Source organism: Chiloscyllium plagiosum, unplaced genomic scaffold, assembly GCF_037043375.1.
Source record: "Chiloscyllium plagiosum isolate Xiang-an unplaced genomic scaffold, Cpla_swu_hap1 HiC_scaffold_22, whole genome shotgun sequence".
NCBI classification, from domain to species: Eukaryota; Metazoa; Chordata; class Chondrichthyes; order Orectolobiformes; family Hemiscylliidae; genus Chiloscyllium; species Chiloscyllium plagiosum.
In genome coordinates this window covers 56,469,529-56,496,903 of record NW_028270160.1, presented here as the reverse complement: position 1 = coordinate 56,496,903, position 27,375 = coordinate 56,469,529, and the positions used below count along the sequence as shown (strand labels likewise).

At 47.1% G+C, this 27,375-nt stretch overlaps 1 protein-coding gene across 26 annotated transcripts in view; it reads left to right on the top strand.

Annotated features, from left to right (window-relative positions):
- Window positions 1-27,375, top strand: part of ank3b (ankyrin 3b) — a 754,625-nt gene that overhangs the window by 695,160 nt on the left and 32,090 nt on the right. For 24 of the 26 annotated variants that reach the window (XM_087999088.1, XM_087999086.1, XM_087999102.1 and 21 more), the window contains 3 exons: window positions 547-6,921; window positions 8,750-8,824; window positions 26,987-27,118. In XM_087999088.1, coding sequence (XP_087855214.1) covers window positions 547-6,921; window positions 8,750-8,824; window positions 26,987-27,118 — 6,582 coding nt within the window. The remainder of the gene's footprint in view (window positions 1-546; window positions 6,922-8,749; window positions 8,825-26,986; window positions 27,119-27,375) is intronic. The other 2 variants (XM_087999105.1, XM_087999106.1) reach the window with 1 other exon arrangement.

Genomic DNA, 27,375 nt, shown 5'->3' with positions numbered 1-27,375 from the left:
AATTTGCTTAAGAAGGAAAAGGAGTTTCTCTAGAGGTGTTAATGGAACAAAATAATTCAATATTCCAAATCCTTCCACTTCTTTGAAAACCTGGTTAAAGGCAGTGATGCCGGGCATGGCAGGAGCCATGATGTCGAGTGTAGCTTTAAGTCTCCTTTTGCAGTTCTCACTGTTTGTTTCATGTCAGTGCTTTATTTGCCTTTTCATCCCTAATTCCCAATCCTGTGTCTGTCTCCTGAAGTTATTTCTGCATCCTTGCTGCTTTGTTTCTGTTACTGTTTGAGCATTTTTTGTCAGACATAGAGAAATAAGCGTGACCATTCTTTCTGCACCGAGTAATTCAAATGACTTTTTCACTGAATTAATCACCATACCTTTTGAAATGTTTTATACTTTTTCCTTCCAACTGGTTTAATCTGATTCACTGACCAAACTTTCTTCTCTCTCCTCTCTCTCTCTCTCTCTCGTCTTTCCGTTTCTTTAATTTTTCTCGTTGATTTTTTCTTTCGTTGATTCATTTGAATTTTGTTTCCGGAACCTTTTAAGAAATTATTGAACGGAGCACAGGAACCACCAGGTCTCTTCCGGCACCGTACTCCTATAAGCCAGTCTTTTCCACAAGACCTTTTCAGTCCTGGGCAGCTGCTCCCATTTCTGTAGCTGGAGCAGTGAAGTCCGGGATTGCATCTCTGTCGAATTCGACATCCAACACACCGACAGCGTCCCCGTTAAAGTCAGTCTGGTCTGTCTCCTCTTCTTCACCCATCAAATCAACCTTAGGAGCTTCCACAGCGTCCTCAGTCAGATCCGTGAGCGATTTAGCATCTCCGATCAGATCGTTTAAGTCCGCACCTTCACCTATCAAAACTGTAGTGACACAGACACAGTATTCCATGAAATCCTCCTCAGCTTTGAACTCTTCACCTGTGAAAGCATCGGCAGTGCCAGAATCTCCGTCTGGGAAGGGAATAGCCGCTTCGTTGTTTTCCTCACGGCTGTCGCCCGCGACGACGGCTGGATTGCTGCTGGAGAGATCCTCCATCACCATGACCCCACCGGCTTCACCTAAGGCTGCTTTTAACATGTACGCGTCCACTTTGTCGTTCAAGACCACCGCCGCGCCCACGGTCCTGTCCACCTCCATGAAATCGCTGACCAGCTCGGGGTCATCTCCCATCAAGTCGGTCGCTGAGGCCGCGTTCTCACCTTTCAAATCGGCCGTGCCGACCAACGGCCAGCCAGCCACCAATGGGTCAGTGTCCCCCGTCAAGTATCCCTCGGCAGCGGCCTTCTTCTCCAGTCAAGGGGCTGGCACTATGCCTGAGAAAGCGCCAGGCGCCGTGCTGGCTGCCAAATCTGTCGCCGCTGCGCAGGATGTGACAGAGAAAGCCCATCAAGCCACCACCACCGTCTCCTTCTCCCCTCTTAAATCCCTGGCGCCCGCCACAGCGTCGGCTTTTCAGACGATCCGGTTACCACCCGCGGGGTCCTTGTATTCCACGTTGAGATCTTCGTCCGCCACCACCACGTCTGTGACGTCATCGACCATGACCGTACCGGTGTACTCTGTTGTGAACGTGCTGTCGGAGCCACAGCTAAAGAGACTCCCAGACACCAGCCCCTTGACCAAGTCAGCGGCCGCCTTGTTATCGCCAATAAAATCACTGACCACGGAATCACGCACGCAACCTCAGTCTCAGTTTACCCGGACTTTGTCCCCCCTGAAATCCTCCTTGTTTCTAACCCCCTCGGCCCTGAAACTAGCTCCCGCCTCCACTTTGTCCTCGAGTCAGGAAATTCTGAAAGATGTCGCCGAGATGAAAGAAGACCTGATGAAGATGACGGCCATCTTGCAAACAGATGTCTCGAGCGACAAGGCCTTCTCGGAGGTGTCCGCCAAAGGAGGGAGGAGCGAAGATGAGAGCGAAGAACCTTTCAAGCTGGTGGAAAAGGTGAAGGAAGACTTGGTGAAAGTCAGCGAGATCCTGCAGAAGGACGGCCTGAGTGAGACTAAACATGGCATCAAAGGAGCTCAGACGAACGGCGATCTCTCGGGGGATGGCGAATGGGTTACATTCGATTATGATGATGCCGAGGAAGCAAAGCAAAGGGCCAGCGAGGAATTGGGTGCCTATGTGCACATGAAAACTAAGAACGGGGGTGAGAAGGACTTCAGTTTGGCAAGAGTTGTCGACTATTTGACAAACGATCTCGGGATTGATACTTTCAGCAAGATGGCCGACAAATATCGCCAAACTGACATCAGAAAGGAAGGGGAAGAAAAGATGTTCTCCAGAAGGGCTCAGAAGCCAGCAATGCCTCTGCCTGAGCATAAACTTAAAATGCCTCCATCTCCCATTCGGCCCTCTGCTTCAGAGAAGGAGCTGAGTAAACTTGCAGATGCAATGATGGTGACTGAAGCCATCCTGGAGTCACCAGATGACTTCTCGCAGCATGATCAAGATAAGAGTCCTCTGTCAGACAGCGGGTTTGAGACCAGGAGTGAAAAGACGCCCTCCGCCCCTCAGAGTGCGGAGAGCACCGGGCCCAAGCCTCTGTTCCACGATGTTCCTATCCCTCCCGTTATAACGGAGACGCGGACCGAAGTGGTGCGTGTCATCAGGAGCTATGAGCCTGACGAAACACAGGAGCCCAAAGTGGACGGACTGCCTCCGTCACAAAGCCCGGAGGTGTTCCCACAGATGGAAGAGAAGCCAATTGGCTCCATCAAGGAAAAGGTGAAGGCTTTCCAAACTAAAATACAACTAGACGACGAAGACAGTAAAGGCTTGCGAGCCAAGGAGGTTCATGTGAAAGAAGAGACACACATCACCACCACCACTCGGATGGTTTATCACTCACCACCCAGCCCTGAGAGCAAAACCAGCGAAAGGATAGAGGAGACAATGTCCGTTCGTGATATCATGAAGGCCTTTCAGTCAGGCCGTGACCCTTCTAAAGAATTGGCCGGTCTATTTGAGCACAAGTCGGCAGTCCCTTCAGAAAGCAGTAAGCCTGGGGAGGCGCCCATGATGTACCTCGATAAAGACTCCAATCTGAAGCCGAAAGTGGAAAGGATCATCGAGTTGCACATTGAGAAAGGGAACAAAGTGGACCCGACGGAGATCATTGTCAGAGAGACAAAATCCCAGCCGGAGAGGGAGCTGTTTGCTTATCAGAAAGATGGCGAAGCGAGGGAGACCAAGTTTGAGATCTGTCCGGACGAGCAGGGGCAGCAAGAGGAAGAGGAGCTGACCGCGGAAGAATCCCTTCCCTCCTACATGGAATCCTCGAGGGTGAACACACCCGTCTCCCAGGACGACGACAGCCGGCCCAGCTCAGCACAGCTGGTCTCTGATGACTCGTATAAAACCCTGAAGCTCCTCACGCAGCACTCCGTCGAGTACCACGACGATGAGTTCTCGGAGCTGAGAGGGGAGTCCTACAGGTTTGCGGAGAAAATGCTCCTTTCCGAGAAGATGGACATCTCGCACTCGGACACCGAGGAGTCAGTCACCGAGCAACCTCAGCTCCTCGGTGCCGAGGCGGGGCCGGCTGGCCATTACAGAAGGAAGAGCGATTCTGCGCCAGAGGAGAGTGAGGTCGCCAAGCTTCGCGGAGTGGTCTCTGCAAGCACGGGCAAAGGTGGCAGCCAGGAGGAGGCCTACGAGAAGGTCGCACTGCTCCACTACCCGCCAGAGCCCGGCAGCCCCAAGCACACCGTGTGGATGCGGTTCACCGAGGACAGGCCCAACGGCGGACGGGAAAAGCTGACCTACGAGGACTGGGTGGACAGGACGGTGAAGGAAGCCGAGGAAAAGCTGACCGAGGTGTCTCAGTTCTTCCGGGACAAGACGGAGAAGTTGAACGACGAGCTGCAGTCGCCGGAGAAGAAGCCGCGCGGGAGGGACGGGACGCGGCCGGCGCCCTGTTCCACCGGCGGCAGCGCCGAGAAACTCCGGCTTGGCGACTTCCCGCTAGGCGGCGAGGGGAGCCCAGAGAAACAGAGCGACCGCTCCTTCCGCAGGTACTCGGTGCGGGAGGAAGAGAAGAGGGCGGCGGAGCTGCTGGCGTCCTGCCCACAGGCGGCGCTCAGCGCCCCTTTGGAGGGCGCAAGAGAGAAAACGAGGCAGGGCGAGGATCCGTCACCACTGGTGACCCATTGCAAACAGATCAGGACCCGCCCCTTGCCGAGAAACGGCGAGTCCCCGCGGTACCCCGAGCAGACCGAGCAAGGTGACGGAAAGTGCCGGAAGTTTCCCGGGCCTCACGCTTCCGGCAGTGACGACGAAGGTGGAGGAAGAGCAAGCCTCCTCGAAAAGAAACTGCCAGAAGGGCCGCAGAGCCTGCCCCTGAAGAGAGGGCGGGAGAGCAAGCTGCCCGTCTACCAGTCTTCTTTGAGAGACGGCAATCACAAGATGGCTGCCGAGGGGGCTATCTCAACAATAAAGGAGGCCTACGCCAATAAGCTGAAAGACCTTGGCTGCTTCAACGTGGGCACCGAATCAGCGCTGTCAACCCTTCAGAAGGCGATGGACGCTGTGCCAAACGTTCCCCAACTTCCGGCCACTGCTCCCAAGCCGTTGACGTTCGGCATAAAAGGCACGGTACGGTCACCTGAGAAAGAGGCACCTTTGAGTAAAGACCCTGCATCCCAGGTCAGACCTGAGAAAGAGAGGACGGTTGTTTATCGGACTTGGGAGAACTGTGGAAATTCCCACCACAAATTGCACCGGGACAAGCTTACACACGTGCTGGTGCATGATAGCCTGAAGGAAAACGACATTGTCCAGGCGGAATTTAACATCAACGGACACGTACTGGAGAAGGAGCTACTGGCAAGTAACAGGCCTCCAGTAAAAGAAGAGGCTGTGGCGCCGTCTCCTTCCAAGAAAATGGTTTACACGGAGCTCGTCAAGAGAGAGGAGGGTGATCGTACCGGTGAGCAGACGAGAGGAAAAGCTGTGAGAAAGGAGAGCTCTGGCCTGTCACAGATCCCTGTCAGAATCTCAGAGGAAAAGTCCAAACTGGGAGTCAAGATGGCCGAATGCAACGGTGATCTGGTGAAATCCCACAAGACCGAGCCGCTCACCGGCGTGTCCAGCATGACCCTCGGTCGGACCAAGAAAGGGAAGCAGCTTTCCGAAGTAGTGGACACCGGCATTCCGACTCCTGGCTACGGCGATCGCACGGACGCAGACGGCAGTCGGGAGGATCTGGAAACCTCCCCGGTCAAGTCGCCCGACTCTCTGGAGTTCAGTCCGGTTAAAGATGCGGCGTTGAGCGAATTCTTCGACCGGAGTCCGGTCGAGTATTTGGAGAAGGTGGCGCCGCTGGCCAGCATCGAAGGGTTTAAGGAGATAAAGGCGTTGCCGGTATACGTCAGTGTCGTGCAGATGGGCAAGCAGTACGAGAGGGAAACGGCGGGCCCACACCAAGGAGCTTTCAAAAGGACCATCAGTCAGGAGAGCAGGACGGTGCAGGAGACTCGCGGCACCTTCTACACTGTCCGCCAGCACAAGCAGCCAACTTCGTCCCCTCAGGGCAGCCCCGAAGATGACACCTTGGAGCAAGTCTCGCTCATCGAAAGTTCCGGCAAGAGCCCCCTCACCCCGGAAACCCCCAGCTCCGAGGAGGTCAGCTACGAGCTCTCGTCCCAGCTGCCGACGGCGCTCGGGAAGCCAAGCCCCATCCCTGAGGTGTCCGAAGAGTCGGAAGAGGAAGAGGCGGCGCCCTGGCCCGGGAAGGCGGGCGGGCGGGAGAAGCGGCCGAAGGAGAACCGGGTGGCATACATCGAGTTCCCGCCACCCCCGCCCATCAACGCCCTGGACAGCGAAGCACCTGGGAAAGGGGAGAGCCGAGGGACTAGCCGAGAGCGGAGGAGAGGAGGCTCCGAGGAAAGGCTGGAGGCCATCGAGCTGAACCTGCAGGAGGAGCACGATCAGCACCTCCTGAAGGAGCCTGTCATCCGGGTGCAGCCCCCCTCACCCACCCCCCCGGGGGCTGACGACAGTGACTCCAGCAGCGACGAGTCCATCTTCCAGCCAGCGCCGCTCAAGAAATACACCTTCAAGCTGCATGAGGAGAGTCTGGGGGGCACCACCCCCTCCCAGCAACAGGACGACGCCTTCGCCCTGGACCCTCCCCTGGAGAATGACGCCATCGCCAACGGCAACAACGACCAGTCGGTGACCGAGTGCTCCATCGCCACCACTGCCGAGTTCTCCCATGACACCGACGCCACAGAGGTGGACTCCCTGGACGGATATGACCTGCAGGACGAAGACGATGGCTTCCCGGACGATGCTGACTCTAAGTCCTTGACTCAGGGGATAGAAACGAAGATGGATGTTTGGGTCACTGAAGGGATTGTGAAGCAGGGGGATCGTTCCTATAGCCAGGGTAAACTTGCAGTGATTGAGGAAGAAGGGAAGGTAGGCGCTGAAGAAGATGCCCCCTTGCAGTCTAAAACCTCTGAAAAGAAAGGCGAAGGGCAAACTGATGGTAAACCAGGACCTGAGATCTTCACTTTGGAAGGCAGGCATCCTGACAGAACTCGGTTTAATGATACGTATTTTAGTTACAAACTAGAGGAAGAATTTGCAACCCCGTTTAAAACTGTTGCCACCAAAGGCCTTGACTTTGATCCATGGTCTAATGGCCAAGGGGACGATGAAGTCTTTGACGCTAGGTTAAGAGAGGATGAGCAAAAAGCCTTTGGCTTAGCAGTAGAGGACAGGTCCCAAGCAACAACACCAGATACAACCCCAGCCAGAACCCCAACAGATGAGAGCACGCCAACTAGTGAGCCTAACCCCTTCCCATTTCATGAGGGGAAGATGTTTGAGATGACTCGCAGTGGTGCAATTGACATGAGCAAGAGGGATTTTGTTGAAGAAAGGCTCCAATTTTTCCAAATTGGTGAGCATACTGCTGAAGGGAAGTCAGGGGACAAGGGGGAGAGGGTTAAAAACACACTTGTAGTCACAACACTGCTTCAGTCAGGGGACAACACATCTGAAGTGTCAGTAGATCCACCACATGTTAAGCATGAGAGAGCCCAGGCTAGCGGAGAAGGCCTGGAAATTGCATCCACTGACAACGCAGCAGAAAAATCCTCGTCGGCCATCGCTGCTAAAATTGATCCTAAATTACGCACGCCAATTAAAATGGGAATCTCCGCTTCTACAATGACGATGAAGAAAGATGCGGGTGCAGCTGAGTTGGTCGAAGTTAAAGCTGATGCCGTGCTGTTAGATTATCAGGTCGCAGAACGTACAGTCTTAGAGAGTGAGACCAGGGTGATGAGTCAGGAAAGTGGCAAACTAAGCGATTTGCCAATGAGTAACTGTAACGGCCAACTAGATTTCCCAGCCCCAGGTACCGACTGCAGTCAGATTAAGGGTCAGTCTGAGGGTGAACTCAAAATTGAATCAGCTGCCGCAACAAATGAGAGCGATCCAGGCCCATTGGCAACCCCACCCAGTGAAGTAGCAAAATTAGATAGGCGACCCACGGAGCCAGTAAAAAAGCCTAAATCGAGACTACCAGTTAAAACGTCCATGCCTCCATCTCAGAAAGAGCAGAAGTCAGCAGCATGCACAACGAAACAGCCTAGGACGAGTGAGTTAAAGGGAAAAGCAGATCCAGCCAAGTGTATTGAGGCAAAATCTAGACTTCCCGTTAAAAATATTGACAAAACTAATTCGCCCTCAGCGGCAAGTTCCCAAAGCAGTTCAGGGCGAGGCGAGAAAGGGAAGTCGAGGCAGTTTTATTCCAGATTACCAGTCAAGGTAAGATCGAGCACAGCCACCGTTAAACCAGTTAGAGCAGGGAAGGAGCAGTTGAGTGAGGTCTGTAAGCATTCAGTTGAATATTTGAAAGGGCTTAGCGGTGAGACGTTAAGACTTGTGGATCGACTTGCCGATGAAGAGAGAAAAGTGCAGGCAGAGATCTTTGGTGATGAAGACAGCACGTCAAGAAATGCATCCCTATCGGAGGCCGGCCAACCTTCCGTTACATCGCGGTCTCCTAGAGATTTGAGACCGGAGGCAGCACCTTTAAAATCAAAGGTTGAAAAGGTCTACAGTGAGACAAGGAACAGTAGAAGGACTGGTGGGGAGGAAAGCAGTCAGGTTTCTGGGCCTCGCGTGGCTCGCACCGCGGAGATCAAGCCTAGTTTGTAAAATTTTCGACTTGTTGATCTTTAGTGCATGATGACTTGTGATTGCCTGTGGCGTGACCTTCCCTTAGCTGCCATGTCGTCATTGTCGGTGTTTGTGTTGTCTCGTATTCCCCCTCTCCCTTTTTACTCCAGTGTAATCCGATAGTCCTCCTTTAATTAAGCATGCCGGCCAAGTTTGAGCAGAGAATAGAAGGCGATTTCCTCTCTGCAGTCTTCTGATTAATGTGTAAGTCAGACGAGAAGGTGCAACACCGGTACTTCAAGATCTTTTGCTTAAAAACAAAAAAAAACATAGTTTTGTTCATCACCTTCAGATACACAACACTAACTTAGCTCTTGGGTGTTATCAGCATGTTTGGATCCATTTTCGATATTACACTGTGATGTTGTATAATCTTTTACATTGAGTGTTTCTGAATCTGGACTTTACCTCAGATCCGCGTTAGGATTTGCACTTGTTTAGATCGACAGGGATAATGTGGGCCCAAGTAGCGTCCTGACGAAATGTAGGTGTGATGTGTGAAGCATGGCATTGTCGGTCTAATACAGTGTTTGAAACCGCAGGTCCTCAGAGCCCATGTGAACGGACAGATATACGGACAGCCATTGTAGCAGATCATCTTGGGTTGAGTTGGACAGGTAAGATGCTCATTTTTATCATCTTTTCACACCCCGAAGAAAATAAAGAGCACTTTTAAATTGTTGGTTCCTAAAGTCCGTGCAGAACCATTATCATTGATCCATTGTTATATGTTCATTATTATAGATTGGTTATTATGGATCCATTGTCCATAGAATCCCAACAGTGTAGAACAGGCCATTCTGCGCAATGAGTTCGCACCAATGCCCCAAAGAACATGCCACCCAGACCCATCCCCCTACCCTATCGTTGTAATCCAGGGTTTCCCCTGACTAATCTACCTAACCCAACACATCCCTGGACACCATGGGTAATTTAACATGGCCAATCCATCTGACTTGCACATCTTTTGACTGTGGGAGGAAACCGGAGCACCCAGAGGAAAGCCGTGCAGGCACGGGGTGAATGTGCAAACTCCATGTCATAGACCTATTATCAGTGATCCATTATCCATGATCTGTGATCAATGATCCTTTATCATAGACCTGTTATCATAGATCTGTGAAAGTTCAACTGCAAGTGGCAAGATAAGTTGATATGGTCAAAATGTGTGGTGCTGGAAAAGCACAGCAGGTCAGGCAGCATCCGAGGAGCAGGAGGATCAACGTTTTGGGCATAAGCCCTTCATCAGGAATGAATAGCTTTTTATGTTCTACTTAATCCAAAATATTGGAAAACTTGTTGTAGTCATCTTTCTCATCACTGCTTCAGAGGTTTTTGGTTTGTTGGTTGGGGGTGATATTATGATCTAAAACTTGCATTAGCTGCGCTATATCCTGACCCACCAGATTTGCCAAATTATTCTCCAATGATGCCCAGTTTTGTTCATCCAAATACAAAGCAGTCAAAGGCAGAACAGGGACATGGCATGTAGTTAGAAGACAGCTCATGCCATTACCAGACATCAAGAACCAATTACCAGCCACATCAACACACAGTGGCTACAAAAACAGGTCAGAGACTAGGGATAGTGCAGCGAGTAACTCACCTCCTGAGTTCTCAAAGCCTATCCACCATCTACAAGGCACAAGCCAGGAGTGTGATGGAATACTCCCCACCTGTCTGGATGGGTGCAGCTGTGGAGTACAAAAATAAAGAAGCTATGCCAGACCTTCATGAATGCATTGTATCGGCCTCTAAAGGAGTCCTCTGTTCAGTTCAGGACATTACTCATTAGAGATATGCGAAGCCCTTGGCGGGAACTCAGTGATTTCCTCGAGTGGGATGAGGGACGTGGAGCTCCAGATATCTCGCAAGGTTAGAGACTTTTCTGCAAGCACGCAAAATTAAGAGGAGATTTAATAGAGATGTACAGATGTTTTTATTGAGTAAATAACTATTTTCTCTTACTCTTTCATGGGACGTGGGCATCCTCACTGGCATCTTTGATGACCATCCCTAAGTTCATTTTGAGAAAGTGGCGATGAGCTGTTGAGTTGAACCACTGCTGTCTTTGGGGTGTAGGTGCACCAGAGCTCTGTTAGGAAGGGAGTTTCAGGATTTTGACATAGTAACGAGTGAAGGAATGGTGACATATTTTCAGGTCAGGATGGTGTGTGGCCTGGAGCGAGAGGCTGTGTTGCCATCCATCTGACGCTCTTGTCCACCTAGTTGGTTGAGATTGCATTGTAAAGTACTGTTGAAGGAACCTTGACAAGTTTTGCAGTGTATCTTTTAGACAGTGCGCGCAGCTGCTGCTGTGTGCCAGTGGTGGAGTAAGTTAATGCTTAGGTTGACAGATCAAGGGGCTGCTTTAGCCTGGACAGTGTCAAGCTTTTTGTGTGTTGTTGGAGCTGCACCCATCCAGGCAGGTGGGGAGTATTCCATCACACTCCTGGCTTGTGCCTTGTAGATGGTGGATAGGCTTTGAGAACTCAGGAGGTGAGTTACTCGCTGCACTATCCCTAGTCTCTGACCTGTTTTTGCAGCCACTGTGTGTTGATGTGGCTGGTAATTGGTTCTTGATGTCTGGTAATGGCATGAGCTGTCTTCTAACTACATGCCATGTCCCTGTTCTGCCTTTGACTGCTCTGTATTTGGATGAACAAAACTGGGCATCATTGGAGAATAATTTGGCAAATCTGGTGGGTCAGGATAGAGCTCAGCTAATGCAAGTTTTAGATCATAATATCACCCCCAACCAACAAACCTCTGAAGCAGTGATGAGAAAGATGACTACAACAAGTTTTCCAGTATCGTTAATGGCCACGCACACCACTGGATATCTTTTGGATATTTGATATTCCAAGCTGTTGGAATAGTGTCAGGATCAGTGGTAACACTATTCTCTTCTTGTCAATGGAAAGGCAAACCCAAGTATAGTGAGTATTCAAATATGCAGACATATCTCATACCTAGGAAGATAGATTGCTCTCATTAGACTATTCCACTTGTAAATTATCTGAAGGAAATACTTACAATTCACAAAGGGATGGCTTGGGTGCCCATCATGAGTGCCATAGACTTTGGAACAAAATAACCCAGGATTAATCATCTTGCTGCCCGGTTTTCTCCTGGGCAAAGGTGAAGAAGGCAAACCTGCTTTGATACTCCAATGCTCGTCAGTTTCATTGGTATTTCTCAGCATGACCCTGTGGATGCAAGTTTCAGGCTGTAGTGAGCTTGACTTCCATCTTGGTGTTGGACTGTGCCCATCAAATAACTTCGTGCAGTGAGTCAGGACTGTCACCATCTGCCTGAGTGAAGAGGAGACTGGAAGATAAGCTTTCCTTCAGCATTCCCATGTTTGGAGCCAAGTGTATTTGAAAGTATTTGCAGTTGAGATATTGTGCCGTGTAGGATGACCCGTTGAATAAGTTCCAGCGCGCTGAGGACCCATCAAAATGCACCAATGTGACATTATTAATAACGTTCGAAGAATAACCATGAAACTGTCTTGAAGCATTTCTCACAATACATTACTTTTGAAGATCAATGATTGTTGCTTTGGTTCTAAGGTGAATAATTCTCTGCCAGTAATATTTCACAAGGAGAAAGTGAGGTAAATTGGGAGGGCATGTGGAATTCTCTGCCAGGGGACAAACCAAAGCTCTGCTCTTCTTCAAAATCCCACTGTGCGATCTTGAATTCAACAAATCAGCATAACATAGCAGACAAATTTGTAACTGGCCTCAGGGATGTTTTCTTGGAGTGGTACATTGTAGATTCTATCTGGGAATAGATCTAGTACTGTGTGATTAGAGGGAGTCAATAAGCGATCTCACAGTGATGAATCTTCCAGTGGGTAGCAATCACAATGTGGTAGAATTTCAAATTGAGTTTGAGGAAGAGCAACTCGAATCTGAGACCACGTCTCTTCGACGTGGATAAGAGCAATTACAGAGGAATGAAGAAATGGTTTATAAAGCAGGGTGGCATTTAGACGAAAGGAGGAAGGTCAAAAGATGAGCAATAGACAGTAGCTGCAGGAGTAGGCCATTCTGTCCTTCGAGCCTGCACCACCATTCAATATGATCATGGCTGATCATCCCTAATCAGTATCCTGTTCCTGTCTTATCTCCATAACCCTTGATTCCACTATCCTTGAGAGCTCTGTCCAACTCTTTCTTAAATGAATCCAGAGACTGGGCCTCCACTGCCCTCTGGGGCAGAGCATTCCACACAGCCACCACTCTCTGGGTGAAGAAGTTTCTTCTCATCTCTGTCCTAAATGGTATACCCCGTATTTTTAAGCTGTGTCCTCTGGTTCGGCACTCACCCATCAGCGGGAACATGTTTCCTGCCTCCAGAGTGTCCAATCCTTTAATAATCTTATATGTCTCAATCAGATCCCCTCTCAGTCTTCTAAACTCAAGGGTATACAAGCCCAGTCCCTCCAGTCTTTCAGTATAATGTAGTCCCGCCATTCCAGGAATTGACCTCGTGAACCTACGCTGCACTCCCTCAATAGCCAGAATGTCTTTCCTCAAATTTGGAGACCAGAACTGCACACAGTACTCCAGGTGTGGTCTCACCAGGGCCCTGTACAGCTGCAGAAGAACCTCTTTGCTTCTATACACAATCCCTCTTGTTATGAAGGCCAGCATGCTATTAGCCTTCTTCACTACCTGCTGTACCTGCATGCTTACCTTCATTGACTGGTGTACAAGAACACCCAGATTTCTTTGTACTGCCCCTTTATCTAAATTTATTCCATTGAGGTAGTAATCTGCCTTCCTGATCTTACCACCAAAGTGAATAACCATACATTTATCCACATTAAACTGCATCTGCCATTCATCTGACCACTCACCTAACCTGTCCAGGTCACCCTGTAATCTCCTAACATCCTCCTCACATTTCACCCTGCCACCCAGCTTAGTATCATCAGCAAATTTGCTAATGTTATTACTAATACCATCTTCTATATCATTAACATATATTGTAAAAAGCTGCGGTGCCAGCACTGATCCCTGCGGTACCCCACTGGTCACTGCCTGCCATTCCGAAATGGAGCCGTTTATCACTACTCTCTGCTTCCTGTCAGCCAACCAACTTTCAATCCAAGTTAGTACTTTGCCCCCAATACCATGCGCCCTAATTTTGCTCACTAACCTCCTGTGTGGGACTTTATCAAAAGCTTTCTGAAAGTCCAGGTACACTACATCTACTGGATCTCCCTTGTCCATCTTCAGAGTTACTCTCCCTCGTTCATCTTCAGAGCAGTGGTAGATTTGTCAAAACACTCAGCAAGAATTTATTGTGGTCTGAAAAGACTCAGTGAGAAGATTGAACCTCCCATGGTTGACAAAGGCGGTCACCAGGAAGAAAGGATCTGACAAACAAGTGGGACTGAAAACAGGGGAGTCACCGAGTCCTGATAAATGCATCCAAGGATTTTCAAGGAATTGGCTGCAGAGGTATTGGATGAAATATTCCAGAACTCTTTGGATTCTGGAAAGGTTCCAGTGGATTGGAGAACTGCTGATGTGACATCCCTGCTCAACAAGGGAGGGTTTCCGAAAGCAGGAACTGTAGGCCAGGGGCAAGATAGGCATTTCTGTAGCTGCAAGGGAGACTTCAGGAAGGTTTGTTGCCTCCCTGCTGCCAGGTTGAAGGATGTGGGCACAAGATATTCTGAAGAGGAAGGGTGAGCAGCCAGAGGTTGTGGTCCATATTGGTACCAACAACATGCAAATGGAGTTCAGGGGGTTCAGCAGGAAGTTGAAAAGCAGGACTTGTAGGGTGGTAATCATGGGCTTACTTCCTGTGCCACATGCCAGTGAGGCTGAAAGTGTGAAGCTCGTTCAGTAAAAAACATGGTTAAGAGCTGCTGTAGGAGGGAAGGATTCAAGTAGGTGGATCATTGGAATGTCTTCTGAGGCAGATGGGACCTGTACAAGGAGGACAGGTTGCACTAGATGCAATGAGGAATTTACAGGAGCTGGGAGTGTGATGGATGGCAGTTATAGGAAGAGAGAAAAACCGCCGATACAGTCAGTAGATGGGTTAACTCCAAGAAAGATAGGTGGAGTAGGCAGGTAGTGCAGGAGTCTTCTGTGGCTCTCCCAATTTCAAACAAGTGTGCTGTTTTGAAAAATGTAGGGGGTGATGGATTCTCAGAGGAATGTAGCTCAAACAACCAAGTTTCTGGTATCGAGACTGGCTCTAATGCAAAGAGGGATACGTTGGGTTCCAGACAATCAGTTGTGTGAGGGGACTCTCTCGTCAGAGGCACAGACAGACGTTTCTGCGGCCTTCCTGGTGCCCTGGTCAAGGATGTCTCAGAGTGGGTGTAGAATGTTCTCAAGGGGGAGAGAGACCAGAGGAGGTCATTATACACACTGGAACCAATGACATAGGAAGGGAAAAGGATGAGATTCTGAAGGGAGAAAATAGTAAGTTTGGCAGGAATTTAAAAAGGAGGTACTCAAGGGTAGTAATATCTGGATTACTCCCGGTGCTACGAGCTGGTTAGGGTAGGAATAGGAGGATAGAGCAGATGAATGCATGGCTGAGGAGCTGGTGTATGGGAGAAGGATTCACATTTTCACTGGAATCTCTTCTGGGATAGAAGCGACCTGTACAAGGAGGATGGATTGCACCTGAATTGGAAGGGGACTAATATACTGGCAGGGAAATTTGCTACAACTGCTTGGGAGGATTTAAACTAGTAAGGTGGGGGGGTGGGGTGAGGCGCGGTAGTGGTGGGCGCAAGGGTGGAACCCATGGGATACTAAGGAAACAGATCAGTCTAAGATGGTACAGTTGGGAAAGGGAGCAAGTCAAACAGTCTGGGCAGGCAGGGACAAGGTAGGACTGATAAATTAAACTGCATTTATTTCAATGCAAGAGGCCAAGCGGGGAAGGAGGATGAACTCGGGGCATGGTTAGGAACATGGGACTGGGATATCATAGCAATTACGGAAAAATGGCTCAGGGATGGGCAGGACTGGCAGCTTAATGTTCCAGGATATAAATGCCACAGGAAGGATAGAAAGGGAGGCAAGAGAGGAGGGGGAGTGGCATTTTTGATAAGGGGTCGCATTACTGCTGTACTTAGGGAGGATATTCCCAGAAATATATCCAGGGAGGTTATTTTTGTGGAACTGAGAACTAAGAAAGGGATGTTCACTTTATTGGGATTGTATTATATACCCCCTAATAGTCAGCAGCACATTGAGAAACAAACTTGTAAGGAGATCTCAGTTATCTGTAAGAATAATAGGGTGGTTATGGGAGGGGATTTTAACTTTGCAAACACAGACTGGGACTGCCATAGTGTTAAGGGTTTAGATGGAGAGGAATTTGTTCAGTGTGTACAAGAAAACTTTCTGATTCACTATGTGGATCTACCTACTATAGAAGGTGCAAAACTTGACCTACTCTTGGGAAATAAGGCAGGGCAGGTGACTGAGGTGTCAGTTGGGGAGCACTTTGGGGCCAGCGACCATAATTCTATTAGATTTAAAATAGTGATGGAAAAGGATAGACCAGATCTAAAAGCTGAAGTTCTAAATTGGAGAAAGGCCAATTTTGATGGTATTAGGCAAGAACTTTCAAAAGCTGATTGGGGGCAGATGTTCTCAGGTAAAGGGACGGCTGGAAAATGGGAAGCCTTCAGAAATGAGATAACGAGAATCCAGAGAAAGTATATTCCTGTCAGGGTGAAAGGGAAGGCTGGTAACTATAGGGAATGCTGGATGACTAAAGAAACTGACGGTTTGGTTAAGAAAAAGAAGGAAGCATATGTCAGGTATAGACAGGATAGATCGAGTGAATCCTTAGAAGAGTATAAAGGCAGTAGGAGTATACTTAAGAGGGAAATCAGGAGGGCAAAATGGGGACATGAGATAGCTTTGGCAAACAGAATTAAGGAGAATCCAAAGGGTTTTTACAAATACATTAAGAACAAAAGGGTAACTAGGGAGAGAATAGGGCCCCTCAAAGATCAGCAAGGCAAACTATGTGTGGAGCCGCAGAAGGTGGGGGGAGATACTAAATGAGTATTTTGCCTCAGTGTGGAGAAGGACATTGAAAAGATAGAATGTGGGGAAATAGATAGCAACAGCTTGAAAATATCCATAATACAAAGGAGGAGGTGCTGGAACTCTTGAAACGCATAAAGGTGAATAAATCCCCAGAACCTGATTAGGTGTACCCTAGAACTCTGTGGGAAGTGATTGCTGGGCCCCTTGTTGGGATATTTGTATCATCAATAGTCACAGGTGAGGTGCTGGAAGACTGGAGGTTGGCTAAAATGTTGTCACTATTTAAAAAAGGTGGTAAGGACAAGCCAGGGAACTATAGACCGGTGAACCTGACCTCAGTGGTGGGCAAGTTATTGGAGGGAATCCTGAGGGATAGGATGTACATGTATTTGGAAAGGCAAGGACCGATTAGAGATAGTCAACATGGCTTTGTGTGGGGGAAATCATGACTCATGAACTTGATTGAGTTTTTTGAAGAAACAACAAAGAGGATTGATGAGGGCAGAGCAGCAGATGTGATCTGTATGGACTTCAATAAGGCGTTCGACAAGGTTCCCCATGGGAGACTGATTAGCAAGGTTAGATCTCATGTAATACAGGGAGAACTAGCCATTTGGATACAGAACTGGCTCAAAGATAGAAGACAAAGGGTGGTGGTGGAGGGTTATCAGACTGTGGAGGCCTTTGACCAGTGGTATGCCACCAGCTTTGGTACTGGGTTCACTGCTTTTTGTCATTTATATAAATCATTTGGATGTGAACATCGGAGGTATAGTTCGTAAGTTTGCAGATGACACCAAAATTGGAGGTGTAGTGGACAGCGAAGATGGTTACCTCAGAGTACAACAGGATCTGGACAAGATGGGCCAATGGGCTGAGGAGTGGCAGATGGAGTTTAATTCAGATAAATGCGAGGTGCTGCATTTTGGGAAAGCAAATCTTAGCAGGACTTATACACTTAATGGTAAGGTCCTAGGGCGTGTTGTTGAACAAAGAGACCTTGGAGTGCAGGTCATAGTTCCTTGAAAGTGGAGTCGTAGGTAGATAGGATAGTGAAGAAGGCATTTGGTATGCTTTCCTTTATTGGTCAGAGTATTGAGTACAGGAGTTGGGAGGTCACGTTGCGGCTGTACAGGACATTAGTTCGGCCACTGTCAGACTACTGCGTGCAGTTCCGGTCTCCCTCCTATCAAAAAGATATTGTGAAACATGAAAGAATTCAGAAAAGATTTACAAGGATGTTGCCAGGGTTGGAGTATTTGAGCTACAGGGAGAAGTTGAATAGTCTGGGTCTGTTTTCCCTGGAGTGTCAGAGGCTGAGGGGTGACCTTATAGAGGTTTATAAAATCATCAGAAGCATGGATAGACAACTAGACAAAGTCTCTTCCCTGGGGCGGGGGAGTCCAGAACTAGCGGGCATGGGTTTAAGGTGAGAGGGGAAAAATCTAAAAAGGACCTAAGAGGAACTTTTTCACACAGAGGCTGATACATGTATGGAATGAGCTGCCAGAGGAAGTGGTGGAAGCTGGTACAATTACAACATTTAAAGGGCATCTGGATGGGAAGATGAATAGGAAGGGATTGGAGGGATATGGGCCAGGTGCTGGCAGGTGGGACTAGATTAGGTTTGGAAATCTGGCCGGCATGGGTGAGTTGGACTGAAAGGTCTGTTTCCGTGCTGTACATCTCTCTGATTCTTTGACTCTAAGTGTATTCGTTTTAATGAGAATATAACATGTAAAGCAGATACATTTGGAGCTTGAAGCTTGGGCTATTTCACATATCTATGGCTATTATAGAGACTTGTTTGAGAGAGGGACAAGACTGGCAGTGTAACGATTTAGATGTTTCAGGTGAGATGGAGAGAGCTGTAAAAGAGGTGGAGGAGTTGTGTTATTGATAAAGGTGAATACCACAGGCTATAGTGAGGGAGGACACCCTGAAGGGCTCATTCAGTGAGCCCATATGGCTTGTGCTAAGGCATGGGAAGCCCTCTCAATAGCCAGCGGGTATTAGAGGAACAGATATTTGGACATTTTATGCGAAAATGTGAAAACAATAGGGTTGCCGTGGTGGCTGATTTTAACTTTCCCTTTATTGACTGGGACTCTGTTAGTCAATTTGGGGGGAATTCGTTCGGTGTGTCCTGGACAGTTTCTTGGAACATTATGGAAATAGTTCAACTAGGGAAGGGGCCACATTCGACCTGAAATTGGGAAATGAGCCTGGCCAGGTGATTGAAGTTTCAGTGGGGGAGCATTTCAGGATCAGTGATCATAATTCTGCAACTTATGAATAAGCATAAGAGTAATCTTTGGATGCAAGTATTAAATTGGGGCAAGGCTTACAATTACAATATTAGGCAGGAACCTGGAGTAGCTGTTTGAGGGTAAATCCATATCTAGGTTGTGAGAATCTTTTAAATGTCATTTGATAGAGTTCAGTACCAGTATGTGAAAGTGAGGGTGGCAAGATTTGGATGAGAAGAGAAAATAAGAGCTGAGTCAAAAAGAAAAAGGAGGCGTACCTTAGGAAACTGAAGACAGCCAGCACCCTCAAACAACACAAAGAAAGAGCTCAGAAAAGGAATCGGGAGGGCTAAAGGGGACCATAAAATAAAGTAAAATCCCAAGGCGTTTCATAAGCAAATAAGGAGGGAAAGGGTAGGTCCACTCAAGGACAAAGGAGACAGTTTATACATGGAGACAGAGGAATTTGATTAGATTCTTAATAGTATTCACAAAAGAGAAGGACAAGGTGGATGGTGAGTCTTGAGAGGGATATGTTGATATTCTAGGGCGTGACAAGGTCATAAGGGGGGCTGGTGTTGGGTGTTTTGAAAAACATTAAGGTAAGCAAGTTCCCAGAATGCTGAGTGAGGCAGGTGTGAAAATTACTGGGACCTTGAACGAAACCTTTGTGTGCTCTTTAGTCAAAGGAGAATAACCAGTGTTGTTCCTTTGTTTAAGAATGCAGCAGGGATAAATGACAATCCGGTGTGCCTTATGTCAGTGGTAGGGAAATTATTGGATAAGATTCTAAAGAAGCTCTTCAACCATGTCCTGAAACAAACTCGCTATCACAGCCACATCTGCTTCCTCAGTGCCTGTCTCCGTAACCAACTCACCCCACACGGACTCCGGACCACCTTTAACTCGACCTGTCCGGACTTGTCCGACCTGCCCAGCTCCTTTTCCACCTATCCACTCCACCCTCTCTTCCCTGACCTATCACCTTCATCTCCTTCCCCACCTACCTATTGTACTCTATGCTACTCTCTCCCCACCCCCACCCTCCTCTAGCTTATCTCTCCATGCTTCAGGCTCTCTGCCTTTATTCCTGATGAAGGGCTTTTGCCCGAAACGTCGATTTTGCCTGTCCTCGGATGCTGCCTGAATTGCTGTGCTCTTCCAGCACCACTAATCCAGAATCTGGTTTCCAGCATCTGCAGTCATTGTTTTTACCTCGTTGATTTTAACCCTACTGCGAATCCTCTTGCAAGGATGCCTGCCTTGAAGAAGTTTTCCTCCTCTCTCTACAAGAATCTCAGGGAGTCTCTCTCTCACTGCAACTCCCAGGTCATTTCCTCAGCCCTGAAGCTCTTCAACCATGTCCTGAAACAAACTCGCTATCACAGCCACATCTGCTTCCTCAGTGCCTGTCTCCGTAACCAATTCACCCCACACGGACTCCGGATCACCTTTAACTCGACCTGTCCGGACTTGTCCGACCTGCCCAGCTCCTTTTCCACCTATCCACTCCACCCTCTCTTCCCTGACCTATCACCTTCATCTCCTTCCCCACCTACCTATTGTACTCTATGCTACTCTCTCCCCACCCCCACCCTCCTCTAGCTTATCTCTCCATGCTTCAGGCTCTCTGCCTTTATTCCTGATGAAGGGCTTTTGCCCGAAACGTCGATTTTGCCTGTCCTCGGATGCTGCCTGAATTGCTGTGCTCTTCCAGCACCACTAATCCAGAATAAGATTCTAAAGGATAAGATTCACCCACATTTGAAGAAATACAGACTTTTTAGCAACAGGCAACGTGGCTGTGTGCGGGGAAGGTCATGTCTCACAAACTTGATTGAGTTTTTTGAGGAAGTGACAAAGACGCTTGATGAGGACAGGGTGGTAGATGTTGTCTCTTTGGACTTTAGCAAGGCCTTTGATCAAGTCCCTCATGGCAGTGGCTGATATTAATGGTGAAGTCACATGAGATCCACAGTGAGCTGATAAGATGGATATGGAACTGGCTTCGGCTTAGAAGACAGAGATTAGGGCTGGAAACGTGTTTTTCTGTCAGGAGATCTGTGACCAGTGGTGTCCCACAAGGATCAGTGCTGGGATCCCTGTTGTTTGTAATATATATGAATGATTTGGAAGAGAATGAGGTGGCCTGATTCATTACTTCACGGCTGACACAAAGATTGGGGGAGCTGTGGATAGCGAGGAGGATTGCCATACAGTACAGCAGGATCTAGTTAAGCTAGAGATGGCTGGCGAAATAGAAGATGGAGTTTAATCTAGATATATGCGAGATGATGCATTTAGGGAGATATAATGTAGGAGGGAAGTATACAGTAAATGGCAGAACCCTTAGTAGCATCAACAAACAGAGGGATCTAGGTGTACAGGTCCACACAAGTGGATAATGTGGACACAAAGGTGTATAGCATGCTTGCCTTCATTGGTTGGCATCTAGGATGTACATATTAGCAAGTCATTTTGCTCCTGTGTCAAACTTGAATTAGGCCACATTTGGAATATTGTATATATTTCTGCTCTCCAAACTACCAAAGGATGTGGAGGCTTTGGAGGGGGTACAGAAAATGTTTACCAGGATGTTGCCTGGTTTGGAGGGTATTAGCTATGAGGAGAGATTGAACAAACTTGGTTTAATTTCACTTGAACACTTTTCACTCGAAGGTTGAGGGGTGATCTGACCAAATTTTACAAAGTTGTGAGAGGCATGAAAAAATTGGAGACTTTTTCCCAGTGTAGAAATGTCAATTACTAGGGGACGTAGGTTTAAGGTAAAAGGGGCTAAGTTTAAAGGGGAAGGCATGTTTTTTACATAGTGCTGGATAAGTTCCTAGAATGTACTGCCAGAGGGGGTGGTGGAGGTGGATACAATTGCAACATTTAAGAGGCATTTGGATGGGTATATGAATAGAAAGGGTTTGGAGGGATATGGGCTGGGTGATGGCAGGTGGGACTAGATTGGGTTGGGATATCTGGTCGGCATGGACGTGTTGGACCGAAGGATCTGTTTCCATGCTGTACGTCTCTATGACTCTATTTAAGAGACACCTTGACAGATACACGAATAGGCAGGGATCAGAGGGATACAGACTGTGTAAGAGGCTAAAGGTTTTAAGTTTAGAAAGGCATCATGTGTCGGCGCAGTCTTGGTGGCTGAAGGGCCTGTTCCTGTGCTGTACTGTTTTTTTTGAAGATATAACAAGCAGAGTTGACAAAGGGAAACTGGTAGATGCAGTGTATGTGGATTTGCATAGACATTCAATAAACTCTTAAGTAAAAGATTACTGCACAAGGTAGGAGCTCATGCTATTGAGGATCACCGAGGATTGGTTAACACATAGAAGACAAAGTTGGGATTATCGGGTCTTTTTCAGATTGGAAAGACAGAACTACTGGAACGTCATAAGGACCAAACCCAGGGCCAATACAGGTTTATTCTGTATGTTAATGACTTGGAGGCAGGGGTAAATTGCAGGCTATACAAACTCACGCTTGATACAAAAATAGTTGGAAGGCATGTTATGGTGAGGTCATTAGGAATTTGAAGCAGATATCGATAGGTTGAGTAAGTGGGAAAAAGTTTGGCAGATGGAGTTTAATAGTAGAGCGTGAGGTCAAACGCTTTGGCAGAAAAGGACAAAAGGCAGACTATTTAATTGGAGAGAGACTCCACAAAACTGAAACATGGAGGGCTTTTCTTATGCATAAAACATAAAATGTTAGCACACTGGTGAAGCAAGTAATTAATAATGCAAATTGAGTTTTGACCTTTATTGTTACGGGGCTGGAGTTTAAAAGCAGGAATGTCTTGTTCCAGCTGTCGAGGTGCCTGTGTTGGACTGGAGTGGACAAAGCTAAAAATCAGAGTTGAGAGTGTGTTGCTGGAAAAGCACAGCAGGTCAGGCAGCATCCGAGGAGCAGGAGGATCGACGTTTCGGGCAAAAGCCCTGCCCAAAACATTGATTCTCCTGCTCCTCGGATATTGCCTGACCTGCTGTGCTTTTCCAGCACCACACTCTCAACTCCGATCTCCAGCATCTGCAGTCCTCATTTTCTCAAAGTTTAAAAATCACACAACACCAGGGTTATAGTGGAACAGGTTTATTTGGATCGCTACTCCTTCATCAGGTAGCTGTGGAGCAGGACCATAAGACACAGAATTTATGGCAAAAGTTCACAGTGCCATGCAACTGATACAATATACTCAACAAACCTAAATTACTGTCTAGGTTTGTACGATATATCATATAAGTTGCATGACATTATGATCTTTTGCTATAAGTTCTGTGTCTTATGATCCTGCTCCACAGCTACCTGATGAAGGAGCGGCGCTCTGAAATCTAGTACTTCCAGATAAACCTGTTGGACTATAACCTGGTGCTGTGTGATTCTTAACTTTGTTGCTGATGGACAGGGTGTGTTGCTGAGACCACACCTGAAGCACAGTTTTGGTCTTGGATTGAAGAAAGGATATACCTGTATTGGAATGAGAGACAGTTCAAAAGAAATTCATTGCACTGATTCCTGGGATGATGGGATTGTCTTATCAAGAACAGCTAAACAGGTTCAGCCTTTATTCATTAGAGTTAAGAAGAACAAGGGATGAGCTTATTGAAGCATACAGGAATCTGAGGGGTCTGGGTGGACATTATTGAAGCATACAGGAATCTGAGGGGGCTGGGTGGACATTATTGAAGCATACAGGAATCTGAGGGGGCTGGGTGGACATTAAGATTTTTCCATTAGTCGGGGACTCATAAACGAAGGGGGACGTAGTTCCCCACCACCTTCTCAAAGGCAACTAGGGATGGGCAATAACTGCTGGCAACAAATTAATTTTTAAAACTATCCTAGTTACAGAATAAGTGCAAATTAATTTAAAACTGAGATGCGAAGGAACTTTTTTCCCCAGAGGTTAGTGAATGTCTGGCAGTCTCTACCCCAGAGAGTCGTGGAGGCTCGATCACTGAACGTATTTAAAGAAGAGGTAGATAGATTTTTGAAATATTGAGACATTGAGGAGCTAGTATGAGAGGGGAATTGAGGCCTAGGTCAGACCAGCCATGATTTTGTCGAACTGCAGGACAAGCGAGAGCGAACAAACGGCCTTCCCTTGCTCCAATTTCTTATGAAACGCTGAAACACACAGGCAGGATCTCAATTTTTAAAATAGCATTGAAAAATAGCGCTTTCAATTAAGTACCTTGGCCCATACTGGAATAATTCTCTGCTTCATTGGAAGGACAGTTTCCTGTTAAGCCAGTGATAAACATGATGTAATTTTGCAGTGACAGACACAGTCTTAACAATCTAAAGTTGGAATTTTCTCTTCCCTTTTACTGAACTTTCACCAAACGCCATCAGTTGGAAGAAAAGATATGCTCAAGTTAATACAGGGACACAGACAAAGTCACCTGTTGGTGTCTACATCTGATATTAAAACAATGTTCCTGTCTTCAATGAGTCCACCAAAAGAGGGAGCTATTGGTCCTTTGTTTCACAGTCAGCACCTGCCTTAAAGACCAGCAATTTGAAAAACAGCACAATAAATGAATGATGCCCAAGCCCTCCAATTTCAGAGGCTCTGTCTAATGATTTCAGTGGATCAGACAAGAATGATCGTAAGAATTGGGAGCAGAATTACCTTAGAATCAGGTCAATTCTGCTTTCTCCCCATAAATACTGCCAGACCTGCTGGGTTTCGCCAGCAGTTTTTGTTTTTGTAGCAGAATTTAGCTATTTGATCCCTCACACCTTCTGTGCCGCCCAATAGGTTGGTTGATCTGACTGTGACCTTAACTCCATTTCCCTGCTGGCTTCCCATAGCCCCTCCGAGCCCCACACCACCCTGCTTTGCAATCTTATTGTCATCCTCTATTAGAGTCATAGAGATGTACAGCATGGAAACAGACCCTTCGGTCCAACCCGTCCATGCCGACCAGATATGCCAACCCAGTCTAGTCCCACCTGCCAGCACCCGGCCCATATCCCTCCAAACCCTCCCTATTCATATACCCATCCAGATGCCTCTTAAATGTTGCAATTGTACCAGCCTCCACCACATCCTCTGGCAGCTCATTCCATACCTGTACCACCCTCTGTGTGAAAATGTTGCCCCGTAGGTCCCTTTTATATCTTTCCCCTCTCACCCTAAACATATGCTCTGTAGTTCTGGACTCCCCCACCCCAGGGAAAAGACTTTGTCTATTTATCCTATCCATGCCCCTCATAATTTTGTAAACCTCTATAAGGTCACCCCTCAGCCTCCGATGCTCCAGGGAAAACAGCCCCAGCCTGTTCAGCCTCTCCCTGTAGCTCAGATCTTCCAACCACAGCAACATCCTTGTAAATCTTTTCTGAACCCTTTCAAGTTTCACAACATCTTTTCGATAGGAAAGAGACCAGAATTGCACGCAATATTCCAACAGTGGCCTAACCAATGCCCTGTACAGCTGCAACATGACCTCCCAACTCCTGTACTCAATACTCTGACCAATAAAGGAAAGCATACCAAACACTGCCTTCACTATCCTATCTAACTGCGACTCCACTTTCAAGGAGCTATGAACCTGCACTCCAAGGTCTCTTTGTTCAGCAACACTCTCTAGGACCTTACCATTAAGTCTATAAGTCCTGCTAAAATTTGCTTTCCCAAAATGCAGCACCTCACATTTATCTGAATTAAATTCCATCTGCCACTTCTCAGCCCAGTGGCCCATCTGGTCCAGATCCTGTTGTAATCTGAGGTAACCCTCTTCGCTGTCCACTACACCTCCAATTTTGGTGTCATTTGCAAACTTACTAACTGTACCTCTTATGCTCACATCCAAATCATTTATATAAATGACAAAAAGCAGTGCACCCAGCACCAATCCTTGTGGCGCTCCACCGGTCACAGGCCTCCAGTCTGAAAAACAACCCTCCACCACCACCCTGTCTTCTACCTTTGAGCCAGTTCTGTATCCAAATGGCTAGTTCTCCCTGTATTCCATGAGATCTAACCTTGCCAACCAGTCTCCCATGGGGAACCTCGTTGTCGTCAGGTTGATGAATTTGGATGTCCGTCCCTCATAGTACTTCCAGGACATTAACTGTAGCTGTTCGCCACCACCTTCTCAAGGGTCATTAAGGGTGGGCAATAAATGTGGACCTCGTCAGTGATGGGCATGTCCCAAAAAGAGTAAATATAAAACAAAAAAATGTTCAACTGATAAAACTTCCTGCTGGGTGTCACATCCACCCAGTGTATAATTACTAAACAGTGAGACTTTGTCTTTTTTTTTCATTACACCAAGATTTAAACCTCTGGGTACTGTGTCAGTAAAGTATACTATCCTGAGAAATACTCTCCACCAAACCGACAAGGCTTTTTTTGACAATAATTTCCAATCACATATCTTCTACTGCTGAGAAGAGCAAGTTGATTGGCATGCTATCACCTTGAAGTTCTCCTCCAAGTCATCCTGACTTAAAGATGTATTGTCGTTCCTTCTTTATCACAGAGTCAGTTTTCTGGGATTATTACTGATGGGATTAACAATTGATGGTAATATTGGGACAAGTCAATTCCTGGTTTAATGGGGGATCTTTAATTTTTGCAGTTGGTTAACATTGTGGTTAGTCACTGGAATGCACAGTCAGCTGTAGATGTGCTTTATCTACAGAATGTGAATTTGTTACGCACAAAAAAAGTGCAGTTTTAAAAATCTTAACACAAACCACAAAACAATGTTTCAATCTGTTTCTCAAATCCATCCATTACGGAATGTCAGTCTCAGAGAAATATCCCTGCCTCTTGGCCATTTAAAATCTTTACTTAGCTGTGACTTTCCAACTTAATAATAGATTTCAACATTTGCCCTCTGACAGAGGCTACACTAACTGGCCTGTAGGAATAGATGATGCTACAGTAATTAGTAGACGGCCTATACATTCCCTCTGCAACACCCTTTTGGACACTAGCATTTCTGTTTCTGGGCCATCTCTGTTCAAATCCATATTTTTAACACTCAGTGCAAACCTGACTCAGGTTCTGAGGTACTTGCCCACACTGACAGGTAACAGCAGAAGCTGCATGTCTCAAATGCATTACAGTGTCAGAAATTGGCTGAGGGGGCAAGGGAATGGAAATTTCTTGGAAGGGAGAGACTAAACAAAGCATTTCAAGAGAAGGCTACTTCGCATTATGAAGACTGGGGTAACAGAGAGAGAAAGAGAGAAGAGATGAAGCAGCAGAGACTTTAGAAGCAACTTCCACATGGCAGGGGAGTAATGGGTCACGGTTGCCTCGCAATAGTAAAGCCGAGAGGTTGGGCTGGAGAATGACAAAAGACTTGAATTGGGAGTGTTTTCTTTCTTTTGCGTCTGTGTTCGATATGAGCAGGACCAATGTTCCTTCATTGGCTTACAGACATCTGCATGGATGCAATGAGGGAAACCAAGTAACTTGTATTTATTCTGCTTGCAGAATTGGCGAGAGAATTGAACTTCTCTGTTGACGATATTAATCAGATTCGGGTTGAAAATCCGAATTCGTTGACCACTCAGAGCTTCATATTGTTAAAGAAGTGGGTCCTTCGAGATGGAAAAGATGCAACAAGTAAGTTAAAAAGATCAGGAAATAAAGCATGTTTCTGAGCGATAAAATTCTACACACACAGTAATGGATTCTATGTCCAATTTCCTGTTAAAGTTGCAAATGAACCTGTTTCCTCCATCGTTCTGAGGCTACACATTTCAAATCTTCGCAACTCACTGCCTAAAAGGAAATCACAATTTTCCACATTCTTTGTGATCTGAAACATTTCCTGACACTCTGGAGACCACATTATACACAATCAGCAGCTGTGGTTTAAG